The sequence below is a fragment of the Colobus angolensis genome, unplaced genomic scaffold, assembly GCF_000951035.1.
Source record: "Colobus angolensis palliatus isolate OR3802 unplaced genomic scaffold, Cang.pa_1.0 Scaffold33, whole genome shotgun sequence".
NCBI classification, from domain to species: domain Eukaryota; kingdom Metazoa; phylum Chordata; class Mammalia; order Primates; family Cercopithecidae; genus Colobus; species Colobus angolensis.
Window position 1 is genome coordinate 7,174,692 of NW_012116599.1, and position 13,711 is coordinate 7,188,402.

The 13,711-nt window shown below is 43.6% G+C and overlaps 1 protein-coding gene across 3 annotated transcripts in view; it reads right to left on the bottom strand.

Annotated features, from left to right (window-relative positions):
• LOC105518811 (thiamine transporter 2) overlaps positions 1-13,711 on the bottom strand; it is a 29,480-nt gene that overhangs the window by 12,966 nt on the left and 2,803 nt on the right. Inside the window, exons 2-4 of one of the 3 annotated variants that reach the window (XM_011951947.1) lie at positions 4,926-5,077; positions 3,702-3,897; positions 1,519-2,347 (exon numbers count right to left, since the gene is read on the bottom strand). In XM_011951947.1, coding sequence (XP_011807337.1) covers positions 1,519-2,347; positions 3,702-3,839 — 967 coding nt within the window. In that variant the 5' untranslated portion in view covers positions 3,840-3,897; positions 4,926-5,077. Of the gene's footprint in view, positions 1-1,518; positions 2,348-3,701; positions 3,898-4,925; positions 5,078-13,084; positions 13,241-13,711 lie in introns of those variants that run through there. The other 2 variants (XM_011951946.1, XM_011951944.1) reach the window with 2 other exon arrangements.

The following is a 13,711-nucleotide window of genomic DNA, read 5'->3' on the forward strand; positions in this document are numbered from 1 at the left end:
AAGAAGCCGTATGTTCGGCCAGGCATGGTGGCTCACACCTATAATCCCAGCACTTTGGGAGGCCGAAGGGCGTGGATCGCTTGAGGTCAAGAGTTAGCGACCAGCCTGGCCAACATGGTGAAACACCATCTCTACTAAAAATACAATGATTAGCCAACATGGTGGCGGACGCCTGCAATCCCAGCTACTCAGGAGGCTGAGGCAGGAGAATCGCTTGAACCCGGGAGGCAGAGATTGCAGTGAGCTGAGATCGTGCCACTGCAATCCAGTCTGGGTAACACAGTAAGACTCTGTCTAAAATAAGTAAATAAACAAAAGATATTTAGATTTCAAAGTACTACACAGACATATGACTAACTTTCCCACATATGATCATGACTACAGAGGAAAAAAAAAATAACTATTTTCCCCCCATGGATTTGGAATGTAGGAGCAACAATTTCAGTGAAGCAATTCCGGCACAGTGCTGGTTTCCAGGAGTTAAACGGAAGCTTCCCAAAAGGGAGATAATAATAAAATAGAGGTCACACGGGTTTTCTAAAACTTCTTGTAAATGAGGGTGGGGCAAAATCTCACTTCCTAAAAAATATCTTCAAAGTTTCATTTGACATTTAAGCTTCCAGTTATTAGGAAATAAACATTTACTGTAGATTAAACTTCAAAGACAGATTTCCCTCTGATATTAAAATCCTGACTTTCACATCTCTTCCACCCCTCATTTAAATATCATGAGAAAGCTGCTTTTGAAAGTTGTTGGTGTATAGCCTAGAACTATTATAGGTGCATGCTAGTTAGTTCAAAGCCTGTATTAACAAAACCCTCAGTGAGAATTTGGAATCCTTAATTTATTTTCTAAAATAATAAAAACATACACACATATATATATATATAGATATTAAAAATAATCCTAAAAGAACAGGGCATGTTATTAACCTTTGTGCTAATGATGAATTGGAATCTTAGGGATTCAACTAGAATTTCATTATTTGGTGCTAAGCCCTGAGCTCCTAAGAGTTGCTTGTTGTGGCTGGGTGCGGTGGATCACGCCTGTAATCCCAGTACTTTGGGAGGCTGAGGCGGGCAGATCATGAGGTCAAGAGATCGAGACCATCCTGGGCAACATGGTGAAACCCCATATCTACTAAAAATACAAAAAAACTTAGCTAGGCGTGGTGGCACACGCCTGTAGTCCCAGCTACTTGGGAGGCTGAGGCAGGAGAGTAGCTTGAACCTGGGAGGTGGAGGTTGCAGTGAGCTGAGATCGCACCACTGCACTCCAGCCTGGTGACAGAGTGACACTCTGTCTCAAAAAAAAAAAAAAAAAGAGTTGCTTGTTGGAACTACAACACAGTAGAAAATCATGGTATTCTTGTTTTTTCAGTGGCTTTCATTCTTGATTGAAAAAAAATTATGCTGCCCTCTGAACAGAGCTAATTCGCTGCCACGAAGTTCGGTACCTGGAGAAACGGTCTTAAGGGGGAAAAGCCAACAAAGGAAGATTAAGTGACATTTGCTTACCTCCAAAGGTTGCAGTAGCTTCTACGGCCCCATTATAGATGGAAGAATCTTGGGAAGGTGCCTTGTAATCCCACAGGATTTGAACATAGTTCAAAATCTGGTTAAAACCTGCTGTGGCAAAAGCCCACCATAGAGACCAGTAGAAAAGGCGTTTTGAGGAGTAGCACTCCTTCAGATCTTGGAACCACTGCGCAAAAACTTCCACAGTCACATTCCTTGGTTTCAGGCTGTTCAGCTGGCCCTGAATGAGCTTCCCTGAAGTGCTGGGTGTTTCTGATGTGGGTTTCTGCTTTTCACAGTCTGGTGCTTCACCTTTGTGAGTTTCCTCTAATACTGGATTCACACTCGATGACTTCTTTATCTCTCTGCTGGGTTTTGCATGAAAAAACATGCTTTTCTTGGGCATTGGTAGGAAAAGTGAGAAAAGGAAGGCTGCGGAGACAGAGGCCAAGGATATGACGTTGAGGTAAAAGTATGACAGGTTCGCCAGGGATACCAAGAGTTGGGCCAGCACGGACCCTGCCGTGTAGGCGGCCAGCGTGATGCTCCTGCAGTAGCCGCTCACTCTCTGGTAGTGCTCGGGGCTGACCACGCTGTATATGTAGGCATAGTAGGCCACCTCGGTGGCGGTCACCATCCCATAGAAGAACTCTACAACCTGCATGGTCTTCACTCCTTGGCCAAACAAGAGCAGCAGCCAGGTAATGATGAAACTGATACCTTGCAAGATGATGACCGGCTTGTAGCGGACGTAATCGGTGAGGACAAACACAGGCAGCAGCAGCACCAGGTAGGAATATGTCCAAACGGGAAAGATCTCATTTGTTATCTGCAAAGTTGGTCAATTGCATGACCATGAAGCACCAGTACTTTACTAAGGTACCTGTGGTTTGTACCTCAAATTCTGCATCCAATTGGAAATTATTCGCGTTACGGAGAAACATAATGAGAAAACTCATTTTCAAGGAAATCACTAAGAAAAGGTAGTCTCCTTTCCCATCGGTAAAAACCAACCAACTTATACACTTAGATAAACCCCGGTAGAAGAATATATTGGCTTATTGTGCAATCTGAATTATATATTAAGTTTAAATAGTATGTACAGTTGAGTAGATGAGTTAAAAAGCGTTTGGACACTTTTAAGTTTTTCAGATTCTTTTCTTTTTTTTGAGATGGAGTCTTGCTCAGCCACCCAGGCTGGAGTGCAGTGGCCCGATCTTGGCTCACTGCAACCTCCCGGGTTCAGGCCATTCTCCCGTTTCAGCCTCCCGAGTAGCTGGGATTACAGGCACCCACCATCATGCCCGGCTAATTTTTGTATTTAAGAAGAAACGGGGTTTCACCATGTTGATCAGGTTGGTCTTGAACTCCTGACCTCAGGTGATCCACCCGCCTCAGCCTCCCAAAGTGCTAGGATTACAGGCGTGAGCCACCACGTCTGGCCCAAGATTCTTAAAAAATATCATTTCCTTCTTGTTCAAATATTAACATTAGACAAGTAGACTATAATGTTAAAAGAATCTAGGCTAGGCGTGGTGGCTCAAGCCTGTAACCCCAGCACTTTGGGAGGCGGAGGCAGGTGAATCACGATGTCAGGAGTTCAAGACCAGCCTGGCCAAGAGGATGAAACCTTGTCTCTACTAAAAATACAAAAATAAGGCAGGCATGGTGGCGGACACCTGTAATCTCTGCTGCTCGGGAGGCTGAGGCAGGAGAATCGGTTGAACCTGGGAGGCAGAGGTTGCAGAGAGCCAAGATCATGCCATTGCACTCCAGCCTGGGCAACAGAGCAAGACTCCATCTCAGCAGCAACAACAAAAAGAATCCAACAGCCTTTATTTTCATGTGATCTATCACCACATCAGATATTTCAGTCCTTCCAACATCTGGAAAGAGATGGGAAGATAGGGAAAGAGTAAATAACTTTGCCACATTATAGAGTGGAAGCAAGTAATGCATCTCATTTTCCTTCCTGGGCAAATTTGCTAGGTTCCCAACTGTCCCCCATCTCCCCCTAACAATTCTGCTGATTTGTCTATGCCTCCATTTAATACGGATCATCTCACGGATTTAGTCAGAAATGCTTAGGATATCCATTTTCATAATAGGAAGGACTGGAGTTGCTGATCTGTGGGGCATGATGGGTGAGTGCCACAACCTCTCAAATCACTGAACTTACTCACCTTGACACCTGGATCACTGAGGTTGCTGGAGAAAGCAGGAGACCACAGAGCAAAGACCACACAACTGAGCTGCTCCTTGGAGGGAGGATCTATTATCTGGTCCATAGTGGCTGCAGAAGCAGACCCCAGTGGACTCATTGAGTTGCTTCTGACCCTGCATCTGTCCTTTGTTGTCTTAATTGTGGCATGCTTCAACCTGAGCAGCTCGGAAATACCGTTGTCCCTGAGTGATCTGATACTACAGAACAAGCTTGCCTTTCTATCCTTGCCACCTCACCACCCGAGGCACCAATTAACCTTGCAGGCAAAGCCACACACTTTACATAGTGTTTTCAAGGCTGAGGCTGAGATTGTAAAAGCAGCCCAGGGTAATTTTGCAGTTGGGTCAGTGCATTTTCTTGTTGTACTTCTTATAAAGAAATGCGAGGCCGGGGGCAGTGGCTCATGCCTGTAATCCCAGCACTTTGGGAGGCCCAGGAGGGTGAATCTCTTGAGGCCAGAAGTTCGAGACCAGCCTGGCCAACATGGTGAAACCCTGTCTCTACTGAAAATACAAAAATTAGCCAGGTGTGGTGGCTCATGCCTGTAGTCCCAGCTACTCAGGAGGCTGAGGCAGGAGAATTGTTTGAACCTGGGAGGCATAGGTTGCAGTGAGCCAAAATCACACCACTGCACTCCAGCCTGCACGACAGAGTGAGACTCCATCTCAAACAACACCAAAAAAGAAAGACGTTGCTCTTTTAAGTAAGAGAATCTGGCATTTCAGAGAAGGAGGCAAGGGCTGGGAGATAAAGCTGTTAATGGCTCACCTGCTGATAAACAGTGTCATAAAAAAATACCACAATTCTTTATGAGATCCTGCTTATCCCTCAGCAGCCTGAGAGTTTATTTAGACTTAGATCCTGTGCCTGCTAGTGATGCTGTTTTAGGATTAGTACAATAGAATCAATGGAGACCTGAAAGGCTCCTATCATTAACACAAATGTTAGCACTCTATGCAAATTAAAAATTTGTTAACACATGTAATGTGTTTTGGCTGCAATTTTCTGCAAGTATGAGGAGGAAGTAGTTTGAAAAGTTCTATATGTGACACATATTATGAAAACTGGGCTCGCTGAGTTTAATGTGTCCATCTTATTTCAAGTTGAGGGAAGCCCTGTATCCTTGTTCAAGTCCTGTAAAATTTAAAAAACCACATTAAGATACGTATGTATGTTAACTTACCTCTGCACTGGTCAGGTTTTTATCTGGTCCAGATAAATATGGGATAAGGAATGGTTCTGAGGGTCTCATCATGGAGAAAAAACCAAATATGCAGAGGATTACAGTGGGGTAAATCCAGGAACTGCTTGGTGAAGTTCTGTAACAATCCATGGCTGATCAAATGGAAACAAAGAGAAAATTAAGTGATGTTTATTCTTTTTAGCATCTTCGATGCGACGAAAACCTGATTTTTTTTTTTTTTGAGGTGGAGCCTTGCTCTGTTGCCCAGGCTGAAGTGCAGTGGCATGATCTCAGCCCATTGCAACCTGCGCCTCCCGGCTCAAGTGATTCTCCTGCTTCAGCCTCCCAAGTAGTTGGGATTACAGGTGCCTGCCACCATGACTGGATAATTTTATATTTTTAGTAGAGATGGGGTTTCACCATGTTGGCCAGGCTGGTCTTGAACTCCTGATCTCAAGTGAGGAAATTGCTTGAAATTCAAGCTTTAGACATAAAGCCCAACAGCGGATCTCATTTGTCACTGCACAGAAAAAACAAAAAACAGTCATTGTATGGTGGCTATATTTGAAAACATCTTGCTGTCTCATGTGAATTATCATGTGCACAGGGAAATTCACTAATTCCTCCACATTTTAGCTCAAGCTTTGCCTTGTTGTAACTCTTTGATAGATTTTTGATGGTCCTGTATGTGGTTAACTCCTCTGAGATAAATTTATAGGAAGGAACCTAATTTGTTGTATGATGCTTTTCTGCATACTGTCTCCTTAAATCTACATGATAACTGGAAAATAGATATCATTTCCCCACATTCCCAGAGTAGCATATGGAAGATGCCTAAACACTGGCTTCAAACCACATGATCAAGATCTGAATCCAGGTCTCCCTACTCCCATCAGGAACCTTTCACCCACTCCACTCTCCCACATTCCGGAGGCCCCCTCAGCTGCTGGTATTAACCTAATGACAACCACAGTGAGGAGAAAAATGTGTATTTAGAAACACATTCATATTAAAGATTATGGTTTCATGTATAGAGATTTTAGGGTCAATTACAGTTTGAAAGCAGGCTAGAGAGAAGGAAAAGCATTCTCATTCCAGAATAGCAAGTCACCTGGGTGGAATTCCAGGTATCCAGTGGGTGGGGAGCTTTCCTAGGGGTTGGGGAGGTAGGAAGGACCTACTAGGTTACATCATTACGGCTTGCCACTCACCCTACCCTTTCCCAAGGTGACCCCAGACAGCTGCATAATTCCTCTCTTAAGTTTAATAGGGTAAATGCTGTTTATGTCAACAAAGCTCTTGAGTAAGCAGTGGAGAGAAAAGGGAGGTCAGATTTTGAAACTACCATTACACCATCAGTCAGCAACGCTGACGATGTGAAAATTTTGCCAAAGGCAAATCAGAGTGACTGTTTGCCTACTCCCTTAGTCCCGAAAACAGGGCTTTCTCTTCTTCCTGGAACGCTGCTGAGTTTGCTGGTGCTTTCTTTCTTTGTTGTTAATGATCTTATAGAAATGGCTGTCCTGGATGGGTAATCACTGAGGCTTGGTCATCTTCTGAAGAGTGGTCTTGCTCGGGTGGCATCTGCTGCCTCTCTATCCAGAGCCGCCTCTCCACCTTGGCTGACCATGGATTTGTTCACTAAATCCAGGTCATCATCTTCTCCATGCATCTGAGACCTATGACTTTGCTACAGTGATCCACAGGCTGCCAAAAGCCTGCTGCATTATCTATCTTTTTGTCTCTTTAGCGTTCTAATACTGCTGTCCAAATCGATTTAGTTGGGACAGTCAAGCAGAAAAAAAACCTATATAATACATGCCCTACTAAAAAGCACAAGCCCAGGAGAGCAGGGCATATTGCCTGGTTGTGCCTAACTTAGCACCTAATACATAGCACTCAAGGAAGATGCTGAATGAACTGAATAAACAAACAACTACAGCCTACCGGAAGAAGGGTAAGGGTGAAAAGAAGTGTCAGGAACAGGCAAGAATCCAGGAGTTAGGGAAGGCAGTCTTACAGAGGGAAGGGCATGAGTCACGCCTCACCACTGAGAATAAATTCAAGTGCTGCCTGGTTTTCCTGAGTGCATCTCACTTCCTAGCTGCATCCCTTAAAGGACAGAAAGGTCCTCAGCTCTACAAGTGCTTTACCATGTATGACTAGGACTATGATAATTGAATTACTTATGCAATCTTTTAAAATAATTTTTACATTTTGAAAAGGATTTAATTTTTCCTTGAGCATTCTGTGAGGCACATGGAGGCGGGATGGTTGTTACCGGATAGATGGGGGAATGGAGGGCTAGAGGTAGTAAGATCTGTGTTGATTTTCACCTTTAACAAACATCAGAGCCTGGACTTGGCCTCAGTTTCCTAATTCCAAGTTCAGCTATCTTTCCTCTTACCTTCTGTTTGAGAGAGCCTGGCTATATCTTCAAAATCCCCATTTTAAGCTGAGCATAGTACCCAGGACTTTGGGAGGCTGAGGTTGGAGGGTCACTTGAGGCCAGGAGATCAAGGTGTTAGTGAGTGGTGATCGCACCACTGCACTCCAGTCTGGGCAAGAGTGAGATCTTGTCTCAAAAATAAAAATAAAAATCCAATTTCAGTTTATTTTAAAACAGTGATTTTCACATCGTGGCATCAAGGAAATTTAGTATGGGGTTGCAAACAGGATTATTATTATTATTTGAGATGGAGTCTCACTCTTTTGCCCAGGCTGGAGCACCATGGCATGATTTCAGCTCACTGCAACCTCCTCCTCCCAGGTTCAAGTGATTCCCCTTCCTCAGCCTCCAGAGTAGCTGGGACTAAAGGCATCCACCATGCCCGGCTAAGTTTTGTGTTTTTAGTAGAGATGGGATTTCGCCATGTTGACCAGGCTGGTCTCAAACTCCTAACCTCGCGTGATCTGCCCACCTCAGCCTCCCAAAGTGTTGGGATTTTTTTAATGGTACAAAAAATGTTAACTATCAGAATGCATTGCAGAGAAAGGCTAAGCTTTTTTTCTGAAACTTCTGTTTAGGTCAACAATATATAAACACAAATACATAATCACAATGTACACTACCTTACTATGGGGCATGGCACTAAGTTAGAAGTTGTACAGGAAGACTGGGCTCAGTGGCTCATGCCTGTAATCTCAACACTTTGGGAGGCCAGGGCAGGATGATTGCTTGAGGTCAGGTGTTTGAGACCAGCCTGCACAACAGAGCGAGGCCCAATCTCTTTAAAAAAAAAAAAAAGATATACACGTTCATGTATCTTCATGATACAATGATTTCTATTTCTTGGGGTATATACCCAGTAACAGGAATGATGGGTCAAATGGTATCTCTGCTTCTAAATCTTTGAGGAATTGCCACACCATCTTCCACAGTGGTTGAACTCATTTACATTCCCACCAACAATGTAAAAGCATTTCTTCTTCTCGGCAACCTGGCCAGTGGGAACGGAACAATGAGAACACACGGACACATGGGGGCGAACAGCACGCCCTGGGGTCTGCCAGGGGAACGAGGAGGCAGGGGGAGTAAGAATGGCTAATGGATGCTTGGCTTGTACAGAGGCGATGGGTTGATTTGTGCAGCAAACCACCATGGCAAACGTTTACCTATGTTACCAACCTGCACGTTGTGCACATGTACCCTGGAACTTAAAATAAAGTTGATGAAACAAACAAACAAACAAAGATTTAGCCTGGTGTGGTGGAGCATGCCTATAATCCTAGCTACTTGGGAGGCTGAGGTGAGAGGATCACTTTAGGAGGCTGCAGTGAGCTGTAGTCATGCCGCTGCACTCCAGTCTGGGCGACAGAGTGAGACCCTGTCTGGAAAAAAAAAAAAAAAAGCAAAGGAGAAAAATGGACTAAATATGAACACATGTCCCTTATAAACACAGTAACCACCTGTGCTGTCTCGGAGGATTACATCCTCCACAAGAAAGTACTATTCTGGAATAGACTGTTCTTTTATCCTTTTTCCATTTATCGTTCCATTTTGACCTCGTAATATTATCGGCCTCTAAAAAGCGCTCTAAAAGTCCCTTTGCTTCCACTGCTTCTAAGGTGAGGACATGAATTGACTTGATTTTCTGAGTTCATACCTGTGAAAGCCAGATGTTTACCTTTCCCCTTCATTTTCTGTGCATTCCAAATCACAAGATCGTCCTTTTAAAAGTTGCTGCTGTAGCAGTAATCCTCACCCATTACTATAAGCTCCATCACTTTTTAAAAAGGTACAAGAACACTGTGTAAACAGTAGATTAAAATTTTTTTTAAAGGCTGGGTGTAGTGGCTCATGCCTGTAATCCCAGCGCTTTGGGAGGCTAAGGCAGGTGGATCATCTGAGGTCAGGAGTTCAAGACTAGTCTGGCCAAATTAGTGAAACCCCATCTCTACTAATAACACAAAAATTAGTCAGTTGTGGTGGTGGGTGCCTGTAATCCCAGCTACTTGGGTGGCTGAGGCAGGAGAATCACTTGAACCCAGGAGGTGGAGGTTGCGGTGAGTGGAGATCACGCCACTGACCCCAGCCTGGACAACAGAGAATGACTGTATTAATAACAACAACAGGAAAAAAAGGCACATTCCCCAAACAAAACTCAGCCTATCAGGCTCTCATGATTTGAAACATGCAGTGAAGATGCTGAAAGTAGAAAGAAAGAGTCAATTCATCAGCTGCTCCTTTTAGCAGAGACTCAGAGCAGCTAAATCCACAACAGACCTTACCTTGGTGGACTTGGATGCACAGGAGAGAGTTTGCAGAGGCACAGTGTTAGTTACAACAGCAGATTGAGGAGGTGAACCCTGAGCTTTGGCCTTTGCTTCACTCCGGAGCCACAGTGACCCTGGGCAGGTCTCCCTGCTGCACCGGCACAGCAAACCAGAGTCCACCTGCCCCCTAACCCTGGTGCAGCACACCACGTGAGCCCTGAAGAAAACGGCCATGGACACTGTGGGGATACACAGAGGTGCTGATTCAGCCAGCACCTTTGACTTTGGCCAACATGGTGAAAACCCATCTCTAATAAAAATACAAAAGAATTAGCTGGGCATGGTGGTGGGTTCCTATAATCCCAGCTACTTGGGAGGCTGAGGCACAAGAATCTCTTGAAACAAACCAGGAGGTGGAAGCTGCAGTAAGCCAAGATCGTGCCACTGCACTCCAGCCTGGGTGACAGAGCAAGACTCAGTCTCAAAAAAAAAAAAAAAAATTGGAAGGTGCTTCCACCAACTTCTAGGGAGTTATTGTATTCTGGCTGTAACTTCATCTTACTTGAAATGCATCTTACTGATCACTGCCTCACTCCATACACAAAAACTAATTTGACATAACAAATACTAATACCACAGCATGCCATCCAGAAGGAAACAGATCTTTGTTACCTAGGGACTGGCACATATTTGAAATGATAAAAAGAATCTTAAAAGAAAAAAATGATAAATTGGATTTCATCAAAAAGCCACATCTGCTTATCAAGAGGTACTGTTAAGAAACTGAATGGAAAGGAGGCCGGGCGCTGTGGCTCCTGCCTATAGTCCGAGCACTTTGGGAGGTCGAGGTAGGTGGATTACTTAAGGTCAGGAGTTTGAGACCACCCTGGCCAATATGGCGAAACCCTGTCTCTATTAAAAATACAAAAATTACCCAGGCATGGTGGCACAAGCCTGTAATCCCAGCTACTCGGGAGGCTGAGGTAGAAGAATCGTTTGAACCCAGGAGGTGGAGGCTGCATTGAGCCAAGATTGCGCTATGGCACTCTAGCCTGGGCGACAGAATGAAATTCTGTCTCAAAAAAAAAAAAAAAAAGCCACATCTGCTTCTCAAGAGGTACTGTTAAGAAACTGGAAAGAGACCAGGTGCAGTGGCTCACGACTGTAATCCCAGAACTTTGGGAAGCTGAAGCAGGAGGGTCACTCGAGCCTGGGAGTTCAAGACCAGCCTGGACAACATTTTCTTTTATCATCTGTACAAAAAAATACCACACACACACACACACACACAGGCAAATAAATTAGAAAGGGAAGTTACAGACTTAAGAGAAAATAGTCATAAAAGCAATATCTGATAAAGGAGTTGTCTCCAAAATAAAGAACCCCTGCAACTCAATAAGAATAGATGAACAAAAGATTGAAATACTTTGCAAAAGATGTGGCGGGCCAAGAGCAAATGCAAAGATACTCAACGTAAGTAATCCAAAATCCTAAGTTAAAACTAGGAGAGAAAACTAGCACCAGAATGGCTACAGAGACCAGCATACCAAATGTTGGCAAAGATTTAGCAAGTGAATCCATATACGTTGCTTGCACGAATGCAAAATGGTACCAACCCTTTGGAAAATCATTTGGCAGTCTATCTAAGAATGTTCATATATTCATATTAGTGAAAAAACGAGAAGCAACTAAACGTCCATTAAATGGGGAATGAATAAACAATGATAAATTTTGGCAACCAATACTAATTAGCAATAAAAAGGAGTGAACTATTGCAAATACTTGAATAAATATAAAAAAAAATTTGCTGTGTCAAGGAATCCAGACACAAAAATGTATGATTCCATTAACATATAAAGTCCTAAAACAAGCAAAACTTACCTGTAGTGATGGAAATTGGATTGGGGGTTGCCTGGGGTGGGAGTTAGGGAAGAGAGTGACTGCAACAGAGCACAGGGGAACTTTCTGGGGTGACCAAACACTCTACAACTTGATTGTGGTGATGATTACAAATGTTTGTGCAAACTCATGTATTAATACTATACACTTACAATACACATTTTCTTATTTGTAAACCATACTGCTAGGGTTTGCATATCTGTCCTCTTCAAAACTCATGTTAAATCTTAATCCCAGGCCAGGTGCAGTGGCTCACACCTATAATCCCAGCACTTTGAGAGGCCGAGGCAGGATTGCTTGAGGTCAGGAGTTCAAGATCAGACTGGTCAAGATAGCAAGAACATGGTTCTACAAAAAAAGTAAGTAAATTGGCTGGGCATGGTGGTACATGCCTGTGGTCCAAGCTACTGAGAAGCTGAAGCAGGCAGATCCCTTGAGCCCAGGATATCAAGGTTGCAGTGACCATGACTGCACCATTGCATTCCAGGTTGGGCTGCAGAGTGAGACCCTGTTGTAAAAAAAGGTAGGGGTAGGTGGGGTTTTTCAGAAGTGATTAGATCATAAGGGCTCTGTGCTCATGAATGAATTAGCTCATTCATGAATTAATAGAGTCAAAGGTTAATGTATTAATGGGTCATCATGGGAGGGGAACTGGTGGTTTTCTAAGAGTAAGCTCTGAGCTAGCAGCCTTAGCCCTCTGACCATGTGATACCTGTGCCCCCTTGGGATTCTTTAGAGTCCATAAGAGAAAGAAGTGCCCCTTAAACCTTGGACTTCCCAGCCTCCATAACTGTAAGAAATAAAGCTCTTTTATTTCTAAATTTCCCATGTTCAGGTATTGTTATAAGCAACAGAAAACAGATTAAAAGAAAAAGATGTACTTCAATACAGATGATTTGAAATTTGAAAAAACAAAAACAAATCACTGATACACGGAAGAAAATAAACCAATCTCAAACATTATCCTGTGTACAAGAATCCACACACAAAAAGGACGTACCGTGAAGATTTCATTTACTCCAGGTCCAAAACAGGCAAAACTACTTCATGCTGATAGAAATCACAATTGCGGTCATCTTGGAGAATTGACGGTAAAAGGGCAGGAGGCAACTTTCCGGGTTGATGAAATATCCTGTATCTTGATGGGATATAGTTACACGGGTGTATACAACTATAAACTCTGAAACTTAAAATCTTTGTTTATATGTAGATTATACCTCAATTTAAAGAAATGCATCCTACTCTCCGTCCTTCAAAGCATTTTACTGTGCACAACTCTCTGTAGCTCTGGCCTTTTTCTAGTGGTGCAATGACTATTTTAAATTTAAATTCCACATCAGGGCAAGGCTTCCATATAATAGGAAAACCGAACAGGTTCTTTGAAAATGAGTCTGTCCAGAAAATTGCTGATGAAAACAGTGCCTATAAAGCTAAACTAGGCCAGGCCAATAAACCTTGTAAGTCTGGCCGCATATAACATTCTTCAATTAATACAAACGGAATCTGAATCTGAGAAGCTGAGGCAGGAGGATCCCTTGAGTTACCTGTTTTTTCTGTGCCCACAGTTTCTTTCTTTCTAGAACCAAGCTGGCTTCCTGCCTTCAGATCCAACTTCTGCTCCTTCTGCTGCCCGCCGCTATGAAAATCCCTTTCCTCCCCCTGGAGCCTCTTGTCCTCCTCCTTCAGACAGAGCTGCCAAGAGCAATAGCTTTATATGCAGAAGCCCGTCCGCTTCTGGTGGCTTTACGTACCGGGGCCCACCCTCTTCTGCAGCCAATGCCGTTTGAAATCCCATTCAAAAAAAAAAAAAAGCAGACACCCAGATTCAGATCTTTCTGAAACACAAGTTACTAGAGAGATAAACAAATGACAAATGAATAACGCCTTCCCCTGACTTTTTTTTTTTTTTTTTTTTTATGTGATGGAGTCTCCCTCTGTCGCCCCGGCTGGAGTCTGGAGTCTGGAGTATAGTGGTACAATCTCTGCTCACCGCAACCTCTGCCTCCTGGGTTCAAGAGATTCTCCTACCTCAGCCTCCTGAGTAGCTGAGACCACAGGCACCTGTCACCAGGCCTGGCTATTTTTGGATTTTTAGTAGAGACAAGGTTTTGCCATGTTGGTCAGGCTGGTCTTGAACTCCTGACCTCAAGTGCTCTGCCCACCTCAGCCTC